This window comes from Balaenoptera musculus, chromosome 15 (genome assembly GCF_009873245.2).
Source record: "Balaenoptera musculus isolate JJ_BM4_2016_0621 chromosome 15, mBalMus1.pri.v3, whole genome shotgun sequence".
Lineage (NCBI taxonomy): Eukaryota > Metazoa > Chordata > Mammalia > Artiodactyla > Balaenopteridae > Balaenoptera > Balaenoptera musculus.
The window spans coordinates 46,673,874-46,691,249 of record NC_045799.1 but is presented as its reverse complement, the minus strand read 5'-3'; the positions used below and the strand labels follow the sequence as shown (position 1 = coordinate 46,691,249).

Genomic DNA, 17,376 nt, shown 5'->3' with positions numbered 1-17,376 from the left:
TTCATTTTTATAGTTACCTTCTGTTTCTAGGAAGGTATAATGGTTTTCCATTTATGATAGCGATGTAAAATTTTTTAATTGAAATGGACTTATTTCAGACAAAAGTGAACTGGCTTAAAGAAAATAATTAAGTACTGGAAGTGCATGTGTGTGAGGGACACATAACGTGGGCCAGTTGGCCATCCTAAATGTACGTGTTTAGGGCAACTCAGTGGAGCTGGCAACATGGAGAGGATGGGGAAGGCTACAGTCAACGGTCTCCCCAGCCTGTCTCCAAGGGAGGGGTATTGGACACGTTATATCATAGATGTGGCACCTTTCTAATGAAGTGTAATTTTCTGCAAAGATGTGGTTGGTAGCACCAGGTGTCCTGAAAGATGCACTTCCAGAGTTGCTGCCACATTGCTCCCACCTCTTCCAAAGGCTATCATACCTCGTGCAGCGGTTGCCGAGCTCCAGTAGCCAAAGGTGGGAGAAAACGACACCTCTTCATCTCACTTTTGGTACCTTCTTCATGTGTGCAATTGGAATCGTTTCCACAGGGAGAAGGCAAACCTTGCCATCACCCTCCACAATGACCAGGAGGAGATCATGGCCCAGGCCACCTTCCTGGACTATCCCAACTGGAATGTCGCCCCGCAGGACGACTGGGTGTCCGTGTTCCGGGAGCTGGACAGTGAAATCCCATGCACAGTGAGTAACTGTGCACGTTGCTTATGGGAACAGCTTGAATTTGGAAGGGAAGTCCTGTGTTTGCTTATAGTTCTTCTCAGTTTTTAGGCTGAGCAGTTCAAAAGTCACAACAGAAAGCGTGTGACATCATGACAGACAGAAATGAACTTATCTGGTGGAGAGGGAAGGGGAGTCTGAGAGCAGGAAGCCTCAGAGGAGGACTGGGGGTGGGGCACTGGCAAGGAATTAGCGGAGCATCAGGACTGCGCTTCCCAGGCCTCCACGCTGTGCTCCCAAGTCTTTGACCTGCTGGGAGGGACCTGCCATTTACACATCTGCCCCTGAAGTAATGACAACAGAGCCTCAGATTCAAGTCACGCTCTGTAATTTTCAAAGTGCCCTCATGGGCTCTGGCTTATTTGATGTCTCCCAGCTGCGGACACAGGACACCCTGTCGACCCACAGAAGCCAGGTCATCGGGTCTCAGGGAGTTGGGCTTTGGTAGCCTGAGCTGTCCCTCGGCTGCCAGAGCCAGGCCAGCATCCGGCCCCAGTTGCTGCAGAGAGCCAGAGGCTGCATCTGCGGGCAGCACACTTGCCCTGTCAGTGGAGTTCAAGAGCGCGCCTCGGAGCCCTGGGGAATGGCAATTGTGTGAACGAGTGGACTTGCGCACGCACACATGCAAACACGCACAGTCCAGCACTTAGTTACCCAGCATCTGTTCAGCTAGAGGCTGCCTCCCCCTGGTCCCCTGCGCTCACAGTCACCACTGTCAGAAAAATTATCTCAAGCTTGGAAATAGGCCAAAAAGATTCTTTCCATTGTGCTTGTACTTTTGATTGATTTTCTATTGACTAAGCTATTTTACAGTTCCGTAGGAACAGTGATTAACTGGTAGATTTTTGTCCATTTGAGATGTAAATAACTTCAGTGTGGTGGAAGAGATAACCTCAAAGGTTACAGTTTCTGGCCCAGTGGGACCTGAACTCTTTTGTATCTAGCTGGGCAATCTTCTAACATTTCCTCATTAAAACTGCCTGAAGCCAGCTTCTCAAGTGCAATGAATTGTTTTTTATCATCTCACTGGCCGCCTCATGAATTGATGGGTTGAATCAATCTCTGATACATGCGTTTTGTATTTGCATTAGGGTCATGATTTTACCTTTTTGAAAATTATAAAATAACACCATTCTTCCTAAGTTCTTTCCTCTTTTGTTCCTTTTCTTGTTCTTTTAAAATTGTTTCTTTTTAAACTACTTCCTTCAATAGTGTAGAGCTGGGCCGTCCTGTAGGGTACATCAGCCGTATGTAGCTATTCGGGCACTTGAAATGTGGCTAGTTTGAACTGAGATGAGCTCTGAGTATAAAATATGCACTGGACATCAAACACTCAGTAGGAAAAAAAGAGTATAAAATACCTTGTTGAGAATTTTTATATTTACTACTTCTTAAAAGGATAATAATGTGAATACATTAGGTTAAATAAAATATACTAACATTAATTTCACCTGTTTATCTTTACTTCTTTTTAAAAATATATCTACTAGAAACTTGAAAATTACATATGTTCCCAGCATTTGTGGCTTGAATTATTTTCCTATTGGACAGCATGGGTATAGAGGCTTATGGCTTAATGGATTACCTACCCCGGGGGTATCTGCAACTAAAATAATGATTTCTATCTTAAAGCTAAGGAATAAATATTGAACTGTAATATTTTTGATGGAAGAGAGAATTTGGGGGATAAATCAGCCAAGTAATAAACCATGCACTAGCAAGGCGAGTCCTGATCAGAATGTAAAGCAGATGCCATGGGGTTAAGTGAGCCCATGCATGGGACGTGCTCACATTGCGACATTGACCTGTCACTGTCGCTGTTGTTATCTGGACTCTGGAGTTCGGGTTGCTTGCCTTTGGGGAGTTTTCAAGCTCATGAACTAAACTCATGATTCTTCTCTCGCCATTTTATGCCCGATAAACACCTTCTGAGTGTTCCTAGGGCACGTGCCACCCAACAGGAGGGGAGACCAAGGCACACGGATGTGCAGGTGGTCACCCAAGGCCGTCTACGAAATTGCTCGGGAAACGAGACACGGAAGTGCTCCTGTTGTCCAGATCGAGGTGCAAGCACTGCCCTCACCTCACTGCTCAGCCCCCGCCCATTTGCATCGTCTCTAGAATTTGAGGATTTGTCTGTAAACACAGGGGTACTGAGTTGAACAGAGGGATGTGGGGATGTGTAGAGCAACTCCTCATGACCAGCCACTTAGAAAGTCTTCAGTACAACTGAGTCACGTTGCTGTACGGAAGAAATTAATACAGTGTCGTAAATCAACTATACTTGGATAAAATTAAAAAAAAAAGTTACGGGGCAGCGTTCTTTAAAACCCCTAAAGACATGACCCGAAAGCCATATTAGAATCTTGCTACTTTGTTTTCCGCTCCCAGGTTTTCTGGGTCCCGAGCGTAGTATTTGCTTCTGACTCTGGGAATGTTGAACAAAACAAGCCGTTGGATTCCTAGTGGGGCATCTGCCTTCCATCCTCCAAATTCATGAGAGGCGCTTTCCCTGGTGTCACTTGAATAGAGCAGCAGCTGCTGACTCCAGAGCCCCGGGGGAGGGGGATTGTCTTTCACTTGGGCTGAGGCGCCCTGGGGACAAGACCACTGAGTTCAGAATCGACTTCACTCCCCCGCAGGCGCCCCCCTGCCCTCGGCCGGCCGTAGTGAGGCGGGAGGAAGGGCCCGACACGCTGGACTCATTTACGACCCCCCTTTCCTTGAATAATTCCGAGCTAGGAGGACAGAAAGTGGCTCGAATCCTGCCTGGGTGTCTCCTTATTTTAGACATAAAATATCTTCCACCGACACCAGGCAGCTCTGTGCCGTGGCTGCCCCCAGACCCTCCCCCTATCTCCCACCCCTCCCCTTGCTCTGACTCAGCCTCTAATCGTGTCCTCTTTTCTTCTGCAGCCTCTGAACACGTTGTTCATGCACCTCTTTGTGGCCGTGGACGAGTATTCTGTCGGCTGCTGCAAAGAGATTATTCGGTGAGTGGCCACGGCGTGGCAGACAGTGACACAGGACACTGGCAGCAGCATTGTAGACGAGACACGTTCATGTCTTTATCATGTCTTTAACTATCTGGATAGTCAAAAAAAATTTTTTAAAGGAAATTCTTTGAGGTGTTCAATTTGCTTGTACTTTCTGGCTCTAGTCAAGCATTTACTCTTGAACGGTGGTGATGTTTCTGAAAGAAAACAATCCTTCCTTTGAATGGACGCCTTTAACTACCACTGTTGGAGGCAAACAGGTCACACGGTCATTTGAAAATAATGGATTTGGGGGGAGGAGGGGAAGAGAAAAGGTCACAGGCTTGGATGTTTCTAAAAATAGTTTTCCTCAATCTCATCCTTAAACATGTTATTAACAGGACCGCCTGCAGAAACCTGATCCGCGGGGCTTCCGCCACAACGGGTCTCTGCCAGGCTGCACAGACATTTGGGGGTGGTGGCCTCAGCTCTCAAGTCACTTTGCAGTGTCACACCAGACCATCCAGATGCCAGGGCAAAGGTTAATCTCAGCAGAAACCTGGTGCGCCGTGGGGACATGGTGCCTTGGTTCTCGCTGCCTCCATGGAACAGATAGAAGAGGGGGCATTGGAATCCAGGGAAAAGCAGAGAAGAAAAAGGAATTGCCTCGAAGACGTTCTTGCCTTTGCAGGCAGGGAGCAGGGCGCCCAGGTGGATCTATGAACGCCTCATTTTTGTAGTGAAGGCGTTCGTCTCGCCAGGTGCTGGCTAATAGGATTGTTGACACCCCGTCCCCTCCCTTTCCCTCGCCAGGACCGTGTTCAAGGCGGTGCCAGACCTGCACTTCATATTCCTCATCGTGCCGTCCTACATGAGCCTCGGTAAGTCCTCCTCCACCACCTCCTGGCCCCAGTCGCTAACCTCGGAAATTTGTGCTTAAAATGGGGCTTTGGGGATGGTACATAAGAACCATGGGTCGCCAGGTCCTCAATGTATAACGTGCCCATTCGATTGTAACAATTAAAACACACGTTAGAATGGAAACTACATTTGTCCTGAAGTCCTAAAGTTATTCCTTGGTAAATCGAGGCCTCACTTGTTTGTCTCTGGGATTTAGGCTCGACTCTCATAACTGTGTTCGACCAAGTGGGGAACATTCCAAGCCTGACGTATGATGAGGACTTTGCCGTGCACATATGTCACAGGCACAGCCACTACCCTCAGCTACACATCCGCAAAGCCAGGTAAGTGTGGAGCCGTGCCTTTTGTTACCTAAGCTTTACCCTGACGGTTACCTTACAAAGAGTTTAAAAATTGCCACTTCTTACAGTAAGTGATTATAGCTTGAATGAAATTGCTTTATAATACCCAGAAGCATTACTTCATTTGGAGATGTTTACAATTCCCCTTGATGACGTAATTTGCAGGACTGAATATCTGATGAGACCCATTTGGTGCCGTGTGGTCAGCAAAGCTGTGCATTTACTACTTAAGGGTTTCTGAAGACACACAATCCTTGGCTCCACACTAAGTGAAATAACTTTCAAATAAAACAAACATAGAAATGAATCTGCCTATTTAGTTTTCCCGGTAAAGCCCCCCTATTTTCCAGCATTCAGTGAATGAGGGTTCTGTTGACCCCAAAGAGGAGTTTTCCAAGCTGAAAGTCTTTACCATCCACGGCCCACATGACGTGCCTTGTAGGTCAGCAATCTCAAGGCGATAGCTGTGGCAGATTCTGTTTTCCAAAGAAGGCCATCTTCTATCCTGCACGCTCTCCTATAATGTGGCCTGGCCACTCTTCTCATCAAGAGGTGGGGTCCGTGTCTGCTCTTTTTGAGTCTGGGTGTTTTATGGCTGCTGTGGCCCACACAGCATGGCGGAAGGAATGCTCTGTGACGTGGGAGGTTGGGAGGCTTCTGCCTGGTTCTCTTGGGATGCTCGCTGTGGAGGAGACGAGGGGGAGAAGTCTGACTGCCCTGAGACCACCGTGCCGGAGAGGCCACGAGTCAGTGCCGGGCCTGCAGACCCAAGGGGCTACTGCTGACAGCATTCGTGTAGACGTGCAGCCCAGGAGAACCCCCAGTGTCTGCAGCCCCGCTGACATCTGACTGCAGCCGCATGAGAGACCCCAAGCACACACTGCCCAGCTGAGTCCTCCCAGGTTTCTGATGCACAAAAGTGTGAGCAAAATAGAACGGCTGTTTTGAAATAAGAGGGCCTATAAAATCATTTCACAGGGGTGGTTGGTTCCTTTATCAGTGAAGAGTAAGCTGTATCTTTTGGGGGCAACCATTGCCATATTTGTTTTTGTTTGTTTGTTTGTTTTTATTTTGGGCCACACCACGTGGCACGCGGGGATCTTAGTTCCCCGACCAGGGATTGAACTCGTGCCCCTTGCAGTGGAAGCGCGGAGTCCTAACCACTGGACCGCCAGGGACTTCCCACCATTGCCATATTTGATGAGTGCTGGATTTCTTTAGCAAGTATTGAATCTAAATTTTTAAAAAGCAAGAGCCTAATGTTTACCAGGCACGTAGTATTATGGCATAATTGTTAAGAATTTGCAATAATGACATCGGGTAGATCTTGATCCTGATCTTGGTTTTACTACTCACCAGATGGGTTAACTTAAAGAAGGAACTGGGCCTCCGCAGGCCTCATTTTCCTCTCTGTCCTTGGGGGTGAGCATATTGTCTGCTGTATGGGACTGTTGTAGTGATGGGATGAGCTGATAAAAATCAAGTACTTAGCACACTGCCAGTCACATGTAGGTGCCCAAGGAAATTAAATATTATTAGTAGTATTATTAGAGAGTTATGTGGGGGAGAGAGACCCATCTATGATAAACTGTGATGCTGTGTAGCTTGAAGGAGGGAAGGACAGAGACAGATGAAGACAGCTTCAACCCCCCCAGGCCCCCCAAATCTAAATGTCCATCAACATGTAAATGTTCACAAACTGTGGTACCTCTGTACAATGGATACTACTCAGCAATGAAATGGAATAAACTACGTATACACACAATTGCATGGATCAATCTCAGAAAGCTTATGCTGAATGAAAGAAGGCAGACATAGAAACAAAGACCATATACTGTTGATTTCACTTGTATGATGTATAAAACAGGAGAGGTCAGATCAGTGGTTGCCTCTGGTGGAGGGAAGAGTGATGGGGGGAGGGATATGGTGGGGAGACAGTGCTCTGTGCATTGATCGGGGTGCACGCAGCTGTCAAAGGTCATCGAACTGCATGCTTAATATCTGTGCACTGTACACTATATTATTATACCTCAGTGGGAAAAATGTAAAAGAAAAGAGGCTTCATAGAGAAGGTAGCCTCTGAATCTGGTCAGGAAGGATGAGTCAGAGTTCAGCCAGATGGACAGAATGGGCAAAGGCATGGAGGCAGGAAAGCACCCGGAATGTCTGCTACCAGGCAGGTGGGCAGATGTGAGGAAGAGCATAACTGTGATGAACAGGCTTTAACTTGCAGCTAGCAGGGAGCACTGAAGACAGGCATGGTATGGGCTGTATGTTAAAAAGAACTGATTTTCATGTGGCCAGTGGCTTGCAGGGGAGGAGCACAGAACAGTCTGGCCAAGAATGATGCCGGCTGGAATTCAGGCAGTGACGAATCAAAGAGGTCCAGGTTGGGGAATGGATCAAGGCAGGTGCATAGATGCAAAGAAATGTTTGAGAGGGAAGGTGCAGTTTGATAGCCAATTGGTTAGAGAAGTTGAAGGATGAGAATGAGTTAATGGTGACTCGGGGTTTCAAGTTTAGGGGGGATGGTGGATTCATTAACTGAAAGTGGAAATAATAGCACTAGATGGACAGGAGACAGTTGGAAATACAGGGCTTCTCATGAATGAGGAGATCATGAGAATAAAGGAGATGGTCTAGTTGAGGGGGAGATTTTAAAGTGAAAAGCAGAGGATTAGAACACAATTTTGAAAGATGAAAGTGAGCCGTTAATGATTGTAAAGAGAAATTGGAAGAGGAGTATTGTAGAAGTCAAAGACTCTTAAAGTGGCAAATCAAATAATTCGTAGGGAAATCGAATAATTTGAATACAAAAAAGAGACCCTTGGATTTGGTAATTTAAAAGACACAGATGAGATGAATAAAATTGATGAACTACTAGCCAAACTGACCAAGAAAAAAAAAAAGAGAAGATATATCACTGATATCAGTATTGAAAGAGGAGATATCATTACAGATCCTATAGACATTGAAAGGATAAAGGAAGACTGCAACAACTCTATAAATTCAACAATTTGTGTTCAAACACAAACTACCAAAACTCATTTTAAAAATAAGAATAGGACTTCCCTGGTGGCGCAGTGGTTAAGAATCCGCCTGCCAATGCAGGGACACGGGTTCGAGCCCTGGTCCGGGAAGATCCCACATGCCATGGAGCAACTAAGCCCACGTGCCACAACTACTGAGCCCCGCACGCCTAGAGCCTGTGCTCCGCAACAAGAGAAGCCGCCACAGTGAGAAGCCCACGCACCACAACGAAGAGTAGCCCCTGCTCGCTGCAACTAGAGAAAGCCTGCACAAGCAACGAAGACCCAATGCAGCCAAAAATAATTAATTAATTAAATCTATTTAAAAAAAAAAGAATAACTTGAGTAATTCTATACCTATTAAAGAAAAGTCCAGTGAACTTTGGGTGAGAGGGAGGGTGGCTACCTGCCCTGATGCTGGCCCCTCCCCCAGCCCCCGCCCATCCTGACTTGCTTCTTCTCTTTTCTTTCCTCTTGTTGTTGTGGCCCTGAACTCTGCCCCTTCCAGGATCTGGGCCTCAACTTTCTCCCAGGCTCATCCCTTTGGCTCCTCTGCGCCAGTCTTGGCCACTCAGTCCAGTGCTCTACCTCTGGCCACTTGGCAGTTTTTTAAATTATGTTTTGAGAAATTTCTGAAAATTAACTTCTTAGGCTCTTGTAAGTAGTCTCACAATTGCTATAATTTTGTCTTCATTTCATTTAAAAATCTCATTTTTTTTCTGCCAGTTGCTAATTAATTTGGGACATGGGCTCATTTAATAAAATGAATTATATTTTCAAATCAGAAAAAAGTTTAAAGAAAAAATTACTCATTGTTTCAGTCTTCTATGTGAGTATGTAACTATACATGCAAATGCGAGTACGTGTGTGTATTCTCTCTCTCTCTCTCTATATATATATATATATATATACGCACATATATGTCTATAGTCATGATAATATGTTCTGTTAATTGTATTTTCCACTTAAGGTAGCAGCTCATCCACCTTCCAGATCAATTTTGTTCTTTTTCATGGCTGTGTGGTATTTCATCGTGCGGTTCTACTATAATTCATTTAAGTATTCCTTATTTATGGAAATTTGTCCTCCTTTTTTTCTATAACAAGAAATGCTGTGGTAAACAGCCTTGTACGTATATTTTTAAGCATTCATGCTATTTTTGTCTGTAGTATAGATACCTACAAGTGGAATTTCTGGGTAAGGTTGTATTAAACACTAAAATTTTAAAATAGATACTACCAAATTATTCAACCAAAATAATCATGTCAATTTATATCCTAACCAACAGAGTCTCATTTTCTTGCACCCTCATTTATGCTGGACGTTTCAGTTATTAAAACTGTCTCCAATACAACAGTAATTCGTGGTAACTGGTGGTTATGAGCTGGTCTCCCGGTTCCCTCCTTCCCACCCCCTCCTTCCTTTCTTCCTTTTACCCTTGAACACTTGAGTGTTACGAGTGCTAACCTTCATGGGGACAGGCTATCCTGGCCTGAACTAAACCTCACAATTCCTTTCCCTGAGGTCATGCTTATTCAGCCTCTGAGGGTGAATGGTCCTGCTGGTCCAGAAAATCTGCAAGAAGCAATTCACGAGAGGAACATAGTGCTGGTGGCAAAGAGATGACAGAGGGTACTTTGTAATGAGGAAGGGATGCTTATAAAAAGAGAACTTTTTAGTATATAGTAGTGAAATACAGAGAAAACTGGCATTATGAGAGTTGATGCTTTTGCTTGCAGAAGGGGTAGTGTAACACATTTTAAGAGGCCCTCTGTCCACAGCGTTCATATTAGAGTTTTGATACTTACAGGTGTAGGACTTCAGGTATCTGGAAAATGTACTTATGTGGATGATCTCCCTCCTTAAGGATACAGGAAAAAAGGACACTTCAGAGTCAGATGGGCGTGGCCAGGCGTCCACTTAGGCTGCCTCATTTCTCTTGTTTCCCCCGCATTTATTTCTCAACATCTGTTTCCTCAGTTGTTACTTGCACTGATAATTAATGGTGAAGAACACAGTTCTTAAGACACTAAACCAGTGAAGAGTTTGGGGATGTAATTATCCTTCTGCGATTTACCTAGCAACGCATTCAGAGCCAGCGAATTAACGCTGTAATCCCCAGCCCCGTTTCTTTGATTTACCCATGTGGAAAATTGTGCTGTAATGTGCCCCTCTACTTAGACACAAATTACTGAAGTTCCTGTTCTGTATTTTGCATAATATATGAAGTAAAGCATAGCTGCTTCTAGACACACCTTTATAATCTGTAATGGGCTTGATTAATCATTGGTGGTGGATTTGAGATGTTCTCAGATTTAGAAGCTATTGGAATGGCCTTTCTGGGGGGAAACCTACCTTTTTCAAGTCCTCACAGGGATAGGAGAGGACTCACTAAGGAAAGGATAGTGTGTTGTCAGTCAGTGTTGTAAAGTAATTTAAAGTTTCCTTTACATAGTACTGCTTTTTTGCTAATAACAAAAATTAAGTTAGGTCAACATTTAGGACTTTACATCAATTTAGGACTTTAAAATGTAAGATGTGGTGTTTTTTAAATGCTAACTTCTCACCTTTTAAAGCAGTTATTTTTATTAAGCGTTTGAGAGTCTCATGATTATTAGGAATCCACTTAAGCTTGACTTCTGAGCAATTTCATGTAAATGAACATTCTGATGCTTAAGTGATAAATATCCTAAAGCATTCAAAAGAAGTTGTAGGGCAGTTAGGAATTTCACCACTAGTCTTCTTGAGTCCTGATAAGTGACCCAGCAAATGGATTTGGTTCACAATCCAGCTGGAACTATGGTGTGCCAACATAGACTTTTGGATCAGATCCCAGTGGTGTAAGTGCAGGGGCCTCTAACTGGCCCTGAATGTGCTTTGAAGCACTTCATTCCGAAGTCCTCCATAACTTGTAAAATTATGACATTTTCCAATGAGTAGAAGCTAAATGGTTCCAAAACCCATGTTAAAGTTTTGAATGGAATATAGTTTAGAAATGATGGATTTGATTCTCCTAAGGAAGACCACTAGAGGTCACAAGAGATCTTGGAAAGAAAAAGGTGCTTTGTTTCACACATCTGAATAAAAAGAAAAATCTAGTTGCTTAGCTGGCGCCCACTGTAGGTTCTCCAACGCCAAGTTGAAACTGTTCGTGGTAAGGGTTGGTTTAAGCCAAATACATTGCATTTTTTAGCACTACCACTAAAGTGGATTCTCTGAATTTTTCTTTATTCATTGATTTTTTTTTATCAGCATAGAAATTTATTTGAATTCAAAATAATATGGTTATATTTAGGATAATATAATAATCATGTAAAGCACATATCATCGTTGGCTCTGAAACAGTTCTAAAGATGTCATTCTTTTGAAGTCAAAAAATATGTAGTAAGCATGTACAAGGAAGCAAAAATATAAAAAATAAGTTTGCTGAGTATTGGGAGTTGTTACAAGAGGGGCACACCAAGGTAATGTAACAGAGTCCAAATTACATAGCGTGCAGCAAGGAGTTCTCTTGCCTTATCAACTCCTGGAAAATGAACCGGTAACCTCAGAATGCAAGAATACCACCACTGGGTTAACAGGACAAACTTTCTGAGGGACACAGGGAGTAATTCACTATACTTCCCCTTTCTCTAACTAACTCCTTTTCTCACACCGATTTCTTGTCTTTCCTCCAGGATAGGTTTTATCCTGTGGGAAAAAAATTTGGTTTTATTTGTAAAGTGGAGTAAATAATATCCTGATTGGAGTAGGCAACGTTTTAGCTGACGATGCTCAAGAATCAAATTTTGAAAAAGGTCAATCAGCTAGCTAGCAGAGACCATCAGTGGCTTGCAGAAAAAAAACAAATTCAGATAATATGTGCTTGCTAAATAGATAAAAAGAATAAGCAGTTAAAAATGGGTGAAAAATCCCAGGGTTTACTGTGACCTAGATAATCAAAAGCAGACAGGTGACCTTTGATTAAGCCCATTTACTTGTGGACTGAGCTATACGGGGCTCCAAGATAGAGTGTGGTTTCCAACAGCATCCACAGCCAAAGGGCAAACTCAGAATGTCTCCTCCTCTCGTAGAAACTGGAACACGGATGAGAAGTCTTTTTTGGAGTAGCCCTTCACACACATCATCCTGTAGATCTGATGGGCCTGAGTGCCCAGAAGGATTCAGCTCTTCGTGCTGGTAGCAGAGTCTTGTGTTAATCTCAGATCCTTAGCCATGAGTGTTGTTCTGAATCCACCCTGATAGTTATCAGCTGAGGGAACTCCATCCGTCACCCCAGGTACAGGATTATAAGTGTCACTTGACCAACATCGTCCTGAGCTCATATTTAGGATTTTAGCCCAGAGTTTTGGGTCAAGCCCTAACCTGATTCCCAGATTCATAGCTTCAGCAGTTCCGGTCATACTAATAGCTAACAGCAAGTTGTTGCAGATCTTCGCAGCCTGCCCACTCCCAGCAGCTCCGCAGCATGCCACATTGGAGCCCACGCATCCCAGCAGCTGTTGGGCAGCAGCAGCAAATTCTTCTGCGACTCCTCCCACCATAAACATGAGGTTCCCAGACCGAGCAGCTCCCACACCACCAGAAACAGGGGCATCCATGAAAACTGCTCCCATTTTCTCAACTTCTTTGGCCAATTCTTTCAAAACCATAGGATCAATAGTGCTGGAATCTATTAACAGTGAGCCTTTCTTCACTTTTTTTAGAATTCCATTTGCTCCAGAATAAGCTTCTATCACATCGATGCTGGTGGGCAACACTGTGATAATTCTGTCAGCTTTTTCAGCTACATCTGCTGGGGAAGTCACTACCTGTTCACGTGCATCTAGAAACTCTTTGCGTGCATCAGGGAACACATCATAAATACTGAGTGGATAGCCATGTTTCATGAGGTTTTTTGCCATTGGACTCCCCATGTTGCCTACTCCAGTGAATCCAACTGGAGTCTTAGAAGCCACTGACCTAGAACACACGGCTGCAAGGCTGGCCACTGCTGATTGCTGCCGGCGGCTCCACGGAGCCATAAGGAGGCTGCCATGCTGCCGCCGCCCTGCCTCCCTGTGGTGACTTCCGCGGCTCCCAGCTCACCCACTGACCGCTAGGGTGCGCAGTGAGGCGGGTGGGATCGGCTGCAGCTATTCATTGATTTCTTAAAGAATATGCACACATATATACACACTCTCTCAGGCTTAAATAAATACAACATTTATGGGATTTAAATATCAGAATCACTTTTCCAACGGTACATTTTTAAGTCTAGCTAATGAGATGCGGATCCTCTCTGGTTGTGGAAGATGCCATCAGACAGGAGAGAGGAGGCCATGCCAGTATTCTGAACACAAAGATAGGCTGCAGCCGTCCTTATGGCCCCTAAGCAGGAACTTTCCATCTGTAAGTTCGCAGTGGTTTCTTTGCTGGCAAGGAGACAACGCACACCTCCCGCATCCAGGGAAGCCACCTGTAGGTTCTCCTCTAGGCTTGTGATGCTACAGAAGAGTGGTCCGGATGCTGAGAGGTCCACCTGCCACCAAGGGACAGTGCCAGCCGGCCGGGCAAGTGCCCTGGGGTCTGGCATCGCGCTGCTCCTTGAAAGCCCCGTTCACTGATGTAGTGGAAGTGGTGAGTGAGTTTGTCCTCCCTTCTCCCCACCTCTGAGGAAGCCAGCGACAGCCACCAGGGCCCTGTCATCCTTCACCTTGTCTTCTCCTGGGTTTACAGGACACCCAGGCCCCAAGTGAGGTGTCCTGAGAGGCTGCTGATTTTCTTCAGTTTCGGATCCCACCCCATTTTCACTGGCATGTTTTTCAGAGTTCGACGGACATTTAGGGGCCTGGATGATCAAACCCATTTCTATGGGATGGACCTTTTGTTTCCTCCAAACAAGTTAAAATAGTCTAGGGCTTCCCTGGTGGCGCAGTGGTTGAAAATCTGCCTGCCAATGCAGGGGACACGGGTTCGAGCCCTGGTCTGGGAAGATCCCACATGCCGCGGAGCAACTCGGCCTGTGAGTCACAACTACTGAGCCTGCGCGTCTGGAGCCTGTGCTCCGCAACAAGAGAGGCCGCGACAGTGAGAGGCCCGCGCACCGCGATGAAGAGTGCCCCCCGCTCGCCGCAACTGGAGAAAGCCCTCGCACAGAAACGAAGACCCAACACAGCCATCAATCAATCAATCAATAAATAGATAGATAGATAGATAAATAAATAAATAGTCTATAACCGATTACATTAGCACGCATGTGGTCGCCTTCTCCAAGCACGTGCTGGCTGGAAGCTCCAAAGGAAGGTTGATCCTTATTCAGCGGTGTCAGCCTCATTGTACTTTGTGTTGATCAACCCTAACCTTCATAATCATCACCACCTAAACTCTGGGGGTCACGGAAGTGCTGGGCACGTGGCCCTGCTGTGCCCAGCGGCTCCACGGGAAGCTGTGGCTCTCCTCCTATCCGAGCGGCAGGCAGTGCTCTGATTTAAACATTTTACTGAATGAATTGTTTTCAGTAGCCAGGGTGTCTGTTTCCATGGGGCTGGACTTTGTCATATGCCATTTGAGACTCTGCGAGGCTGATGTCATACTTTATCATTAGTACCGGGGCTGATGCAAGATCATAAATCACCGATTACCCCAAGGAATGCATTTCTTAGAACAAGTTCCTCTTTATCCATTTTGAGGAAGGGCTGAAGGGAGAGGCTCTTCAGAGCTCCATGATTTGGATGTTTTCTTCTTATTCCCAGAAGAATAAGTGTTGAGGTGTGATTATGGGTCACTTTGTTCACGGGCTGCCGAGGGCTCACGATTAGGCTTACGGCCCCGGGTCTCTCTGAACCTTTATTCCTGATTTTTATACCACAAAGTAGTATTTTTGTGTCCATCATATAGATGAAAGCCCATGGTACACAGTGATAGCTGTCTTGATCCACTTAAGAAGATTAGGATATTGAATTACTTTCACATGATTTAAAATAATTATCTCTATTAATAAATACTGATGTGGACTTTATTTTTTGGCAGGATATTTGAAAGTGGATTTGTTGGCTGTTCTCTCCTAGAATCTTCTTGTTTTGTTTTGTCTTAACCAGTATCGTCCAGGACTCTTTTTACAGAGAAAAGCCATCTCCATTAGCAGCACCCTTTTGCGGGTGGTTTTGCAGGGAAGTGAGGGGTTTCTGGAATGCACTGGGGCCTTCTCGGCCCTTCTAGCTAAGGTCCTGGGCTCTCAGGTGGAGGCAGCTGATGGGGGTTGCGGGGCATATCAGATGGTGGGGGGACTGTGAAGTTCCCCACAGCAGATGCTGCCAGGGGCCGACTGCCTGCCCGAGAGTGACCTTGAGGGCATCCCCACGCTGTACCCTCCCTCTCTCCTCGTACCTGCCCTTGTGCAGGTGAGACACCAAGGCTCAGCAGCGAGGGGACCGGGCCAGTTTCTCAACCAGGAGAGGCAGAGGCTGATTAGAGGGCTGGGAGCTGCCAGTGTGGAGCAGGGGTCACTCCCCAGAGACGCCCCCTTGGGCCACACGTCCGCACCTGCAAACAGGCCGAGCGATGGCACCCCAGTGCTGTCAGTGCGTGCGGTAGGGCCCCGTCCACGTTGGCTGTCACTGTTGCCCCTGGGCTGTGGGCTCCAGGGTGTGCAGATGTCAAAGGTCGACAAAGCCGGATGATGGTAAGGACAGATTTTAATCCGTAATAACCGTTGCGATAGGGGGAAACATCCAGGGTGGACTGAACTCAACTTTGATTTGTACGGAGGTGACTGGGCCTTTTTTTTTTTTTTAATTTAAATTTATTTTTTTTGGCTGCATTGGGTCTTTGTTGCTGCACGCCGGCTTTCTCTAGTTGCGTCGAGTGGGGGCTACTCTGTTGCAGCACACAGGCTTCAGTAGTTGTGGTGTGCGGGCTTCAGTAGTTGTGGCATGCGGGCTCAGTAGTTGTGGCTCACGGGCTTAGTTGCTCCATGGTGACTGGTCCTTTTGAAGAGAAAAGGAGGGAAAATAAAACATAGATAAATAAATAAAATTAAATAAAATAAAGAGAAAATGAGGGAGCTGGGAGGGGAGTGAGCAGGGTCTCAGTAGAGTCAGGCAAGTGACAAATTACAAAAAGTGGGAAGGCGGGGTTGGTCCCTGTGAGACCCATCTGAGTCACTCACTAGCCCTGATGGAAATTAGGCTCTTGACCTCCCACAGAGGCTGGGAGACGGGGCCTTATCCTCAGGTGTCAGCTGGAACAAACAGGAACTTCTTCTGGCAGCCCTGAGCTTTCTCAGGCAGGCACTTTAAGGGGGTCTCAGGTCATTCTAGGGATGTGGCCTTGAGCTGTTAGGAACTGTTAGTGTTTGTTCATGTCTTTTCAGGCCTAGTGGAAAGGAGGCTCAGGGTGTACTAGGCTAGGGTCTGGTCACGGAGTCTTTGTCACTCATTAGATGGAGCTGCTATTAACATCAAAGAGAACATATTAGAAGATAAAGTGGGATGATAAAGATATCAGAGTAATGAAATTAGGGGGAGGGAAGATAAAGGTAGTAGCCAAATCAGTTACACTAGAAAAAAATAATACGAATATGGAACATTTTAAAAGAAAAGGACTAGGAAAATGTATAAGAACATCCTAGACAGGTAAAATAGAGTAGACTTAATCAAGAATCTGCTAAAAAGAAGAAAGGAATGTGGAACATGGCAGCAAAATGGAGGCCAAGGACCAGCACCCTCGTGCTGCTGTAAACCTGGTTCTTGGGTCCTCCTCTCCCCACCCACACTGGTGGTCGAGGTCACGGTAGAGGTCCTGAGAAGGAGGCTTGAGGTAGACGTGCCCAGGATGGTGAGCAGACCTTCGTTACCTTCAAGCCAGCATCTCCCCCTCCATGGAAGTAGAGAGACGTTTTAAGAGTAAAGGGTACCATGGGCCCGTTGCATGGGAGGAATGCATAAACAAGCTTAAATATTCTTTATCTTAGTAATTCCCAGAGTCTTTATAACTGTGACGATCTATGAGGGACCCTATAGCGGAAAAGTGTTTTTAGACAGTGGATTTCTTCTAAGGGGAGGAAGGGCTGCTGGGAGCAGTATCATAGAAGCAGTGCTCCTTGGAGCAGTTTTGGGAGGTGCTGTGCCCACCTTGCTGTCCTTTGGCTCGTGAGCGATACTGCCCTGCAGTCCACGCCCAGCCGGGCCGAGCGTGTCCCCTCTGCCTGGGACATCCCACCTCCAAGTCTCGACACAGCTTCCTCCCCGTCTCTTCACTCAGGTCTCACTCAAGTGTCACTCCGTGACCCCGTCACTCTCCATCCCAAAGCAACTTACCACTCTTTGAAATGTTCCAGGTGATTTGTTTGTTACATTTTTGTTGTCTGTTCCCCCCATTAGAATGTAAGTTCATTTCGTG

General features: G+C 45.8%; 2 protein-coding genes across 2 annotated transcripts in view; one reads left to right on the top strand and one right to left on the bottom strand.

Moving 5' to 3' along the window:
- CFAP61 (cilia and flagella associated protein 61) overlaps window positions 1-17,376 on the top strand; it is a 254,354-nt gene that overhangs the window by 10,034 nt on the left and 226,944 nt on the right. Inside the window, exons 3-6 of the mRNA XM_036824605.1 lie at window positions 543-693; window positions 3,646-3,722; window positions 4,518-4,585; window positions 4,822-4,948. Coding sequence (XP_036680500.1) covers window positions 543-693; window positions 3,646-3,722; window positions 4,518-4,585; window positions 4,822-4,948 — 423 coding nt within the window. The remainder of the gene's footprint in view (window positions 1-542; window positions 694-3,645; window positions 3,723-4,517; window positions 4,586-4,821; window positions 4,949-17,376) is intronic.
- LOC118880910 (3-hydroxyisobutyrate dehydrogenase, mitochondrial-like) lies at window positions 12,022-13,019 on the bottom strand. The gene is given in 1 exon segment (XM_036825107.1): window positions 12,022-13,019. A coding segment is annotated over 1 exon segment (975 nt). The 3' UTR covers window positions 12,022-12,044.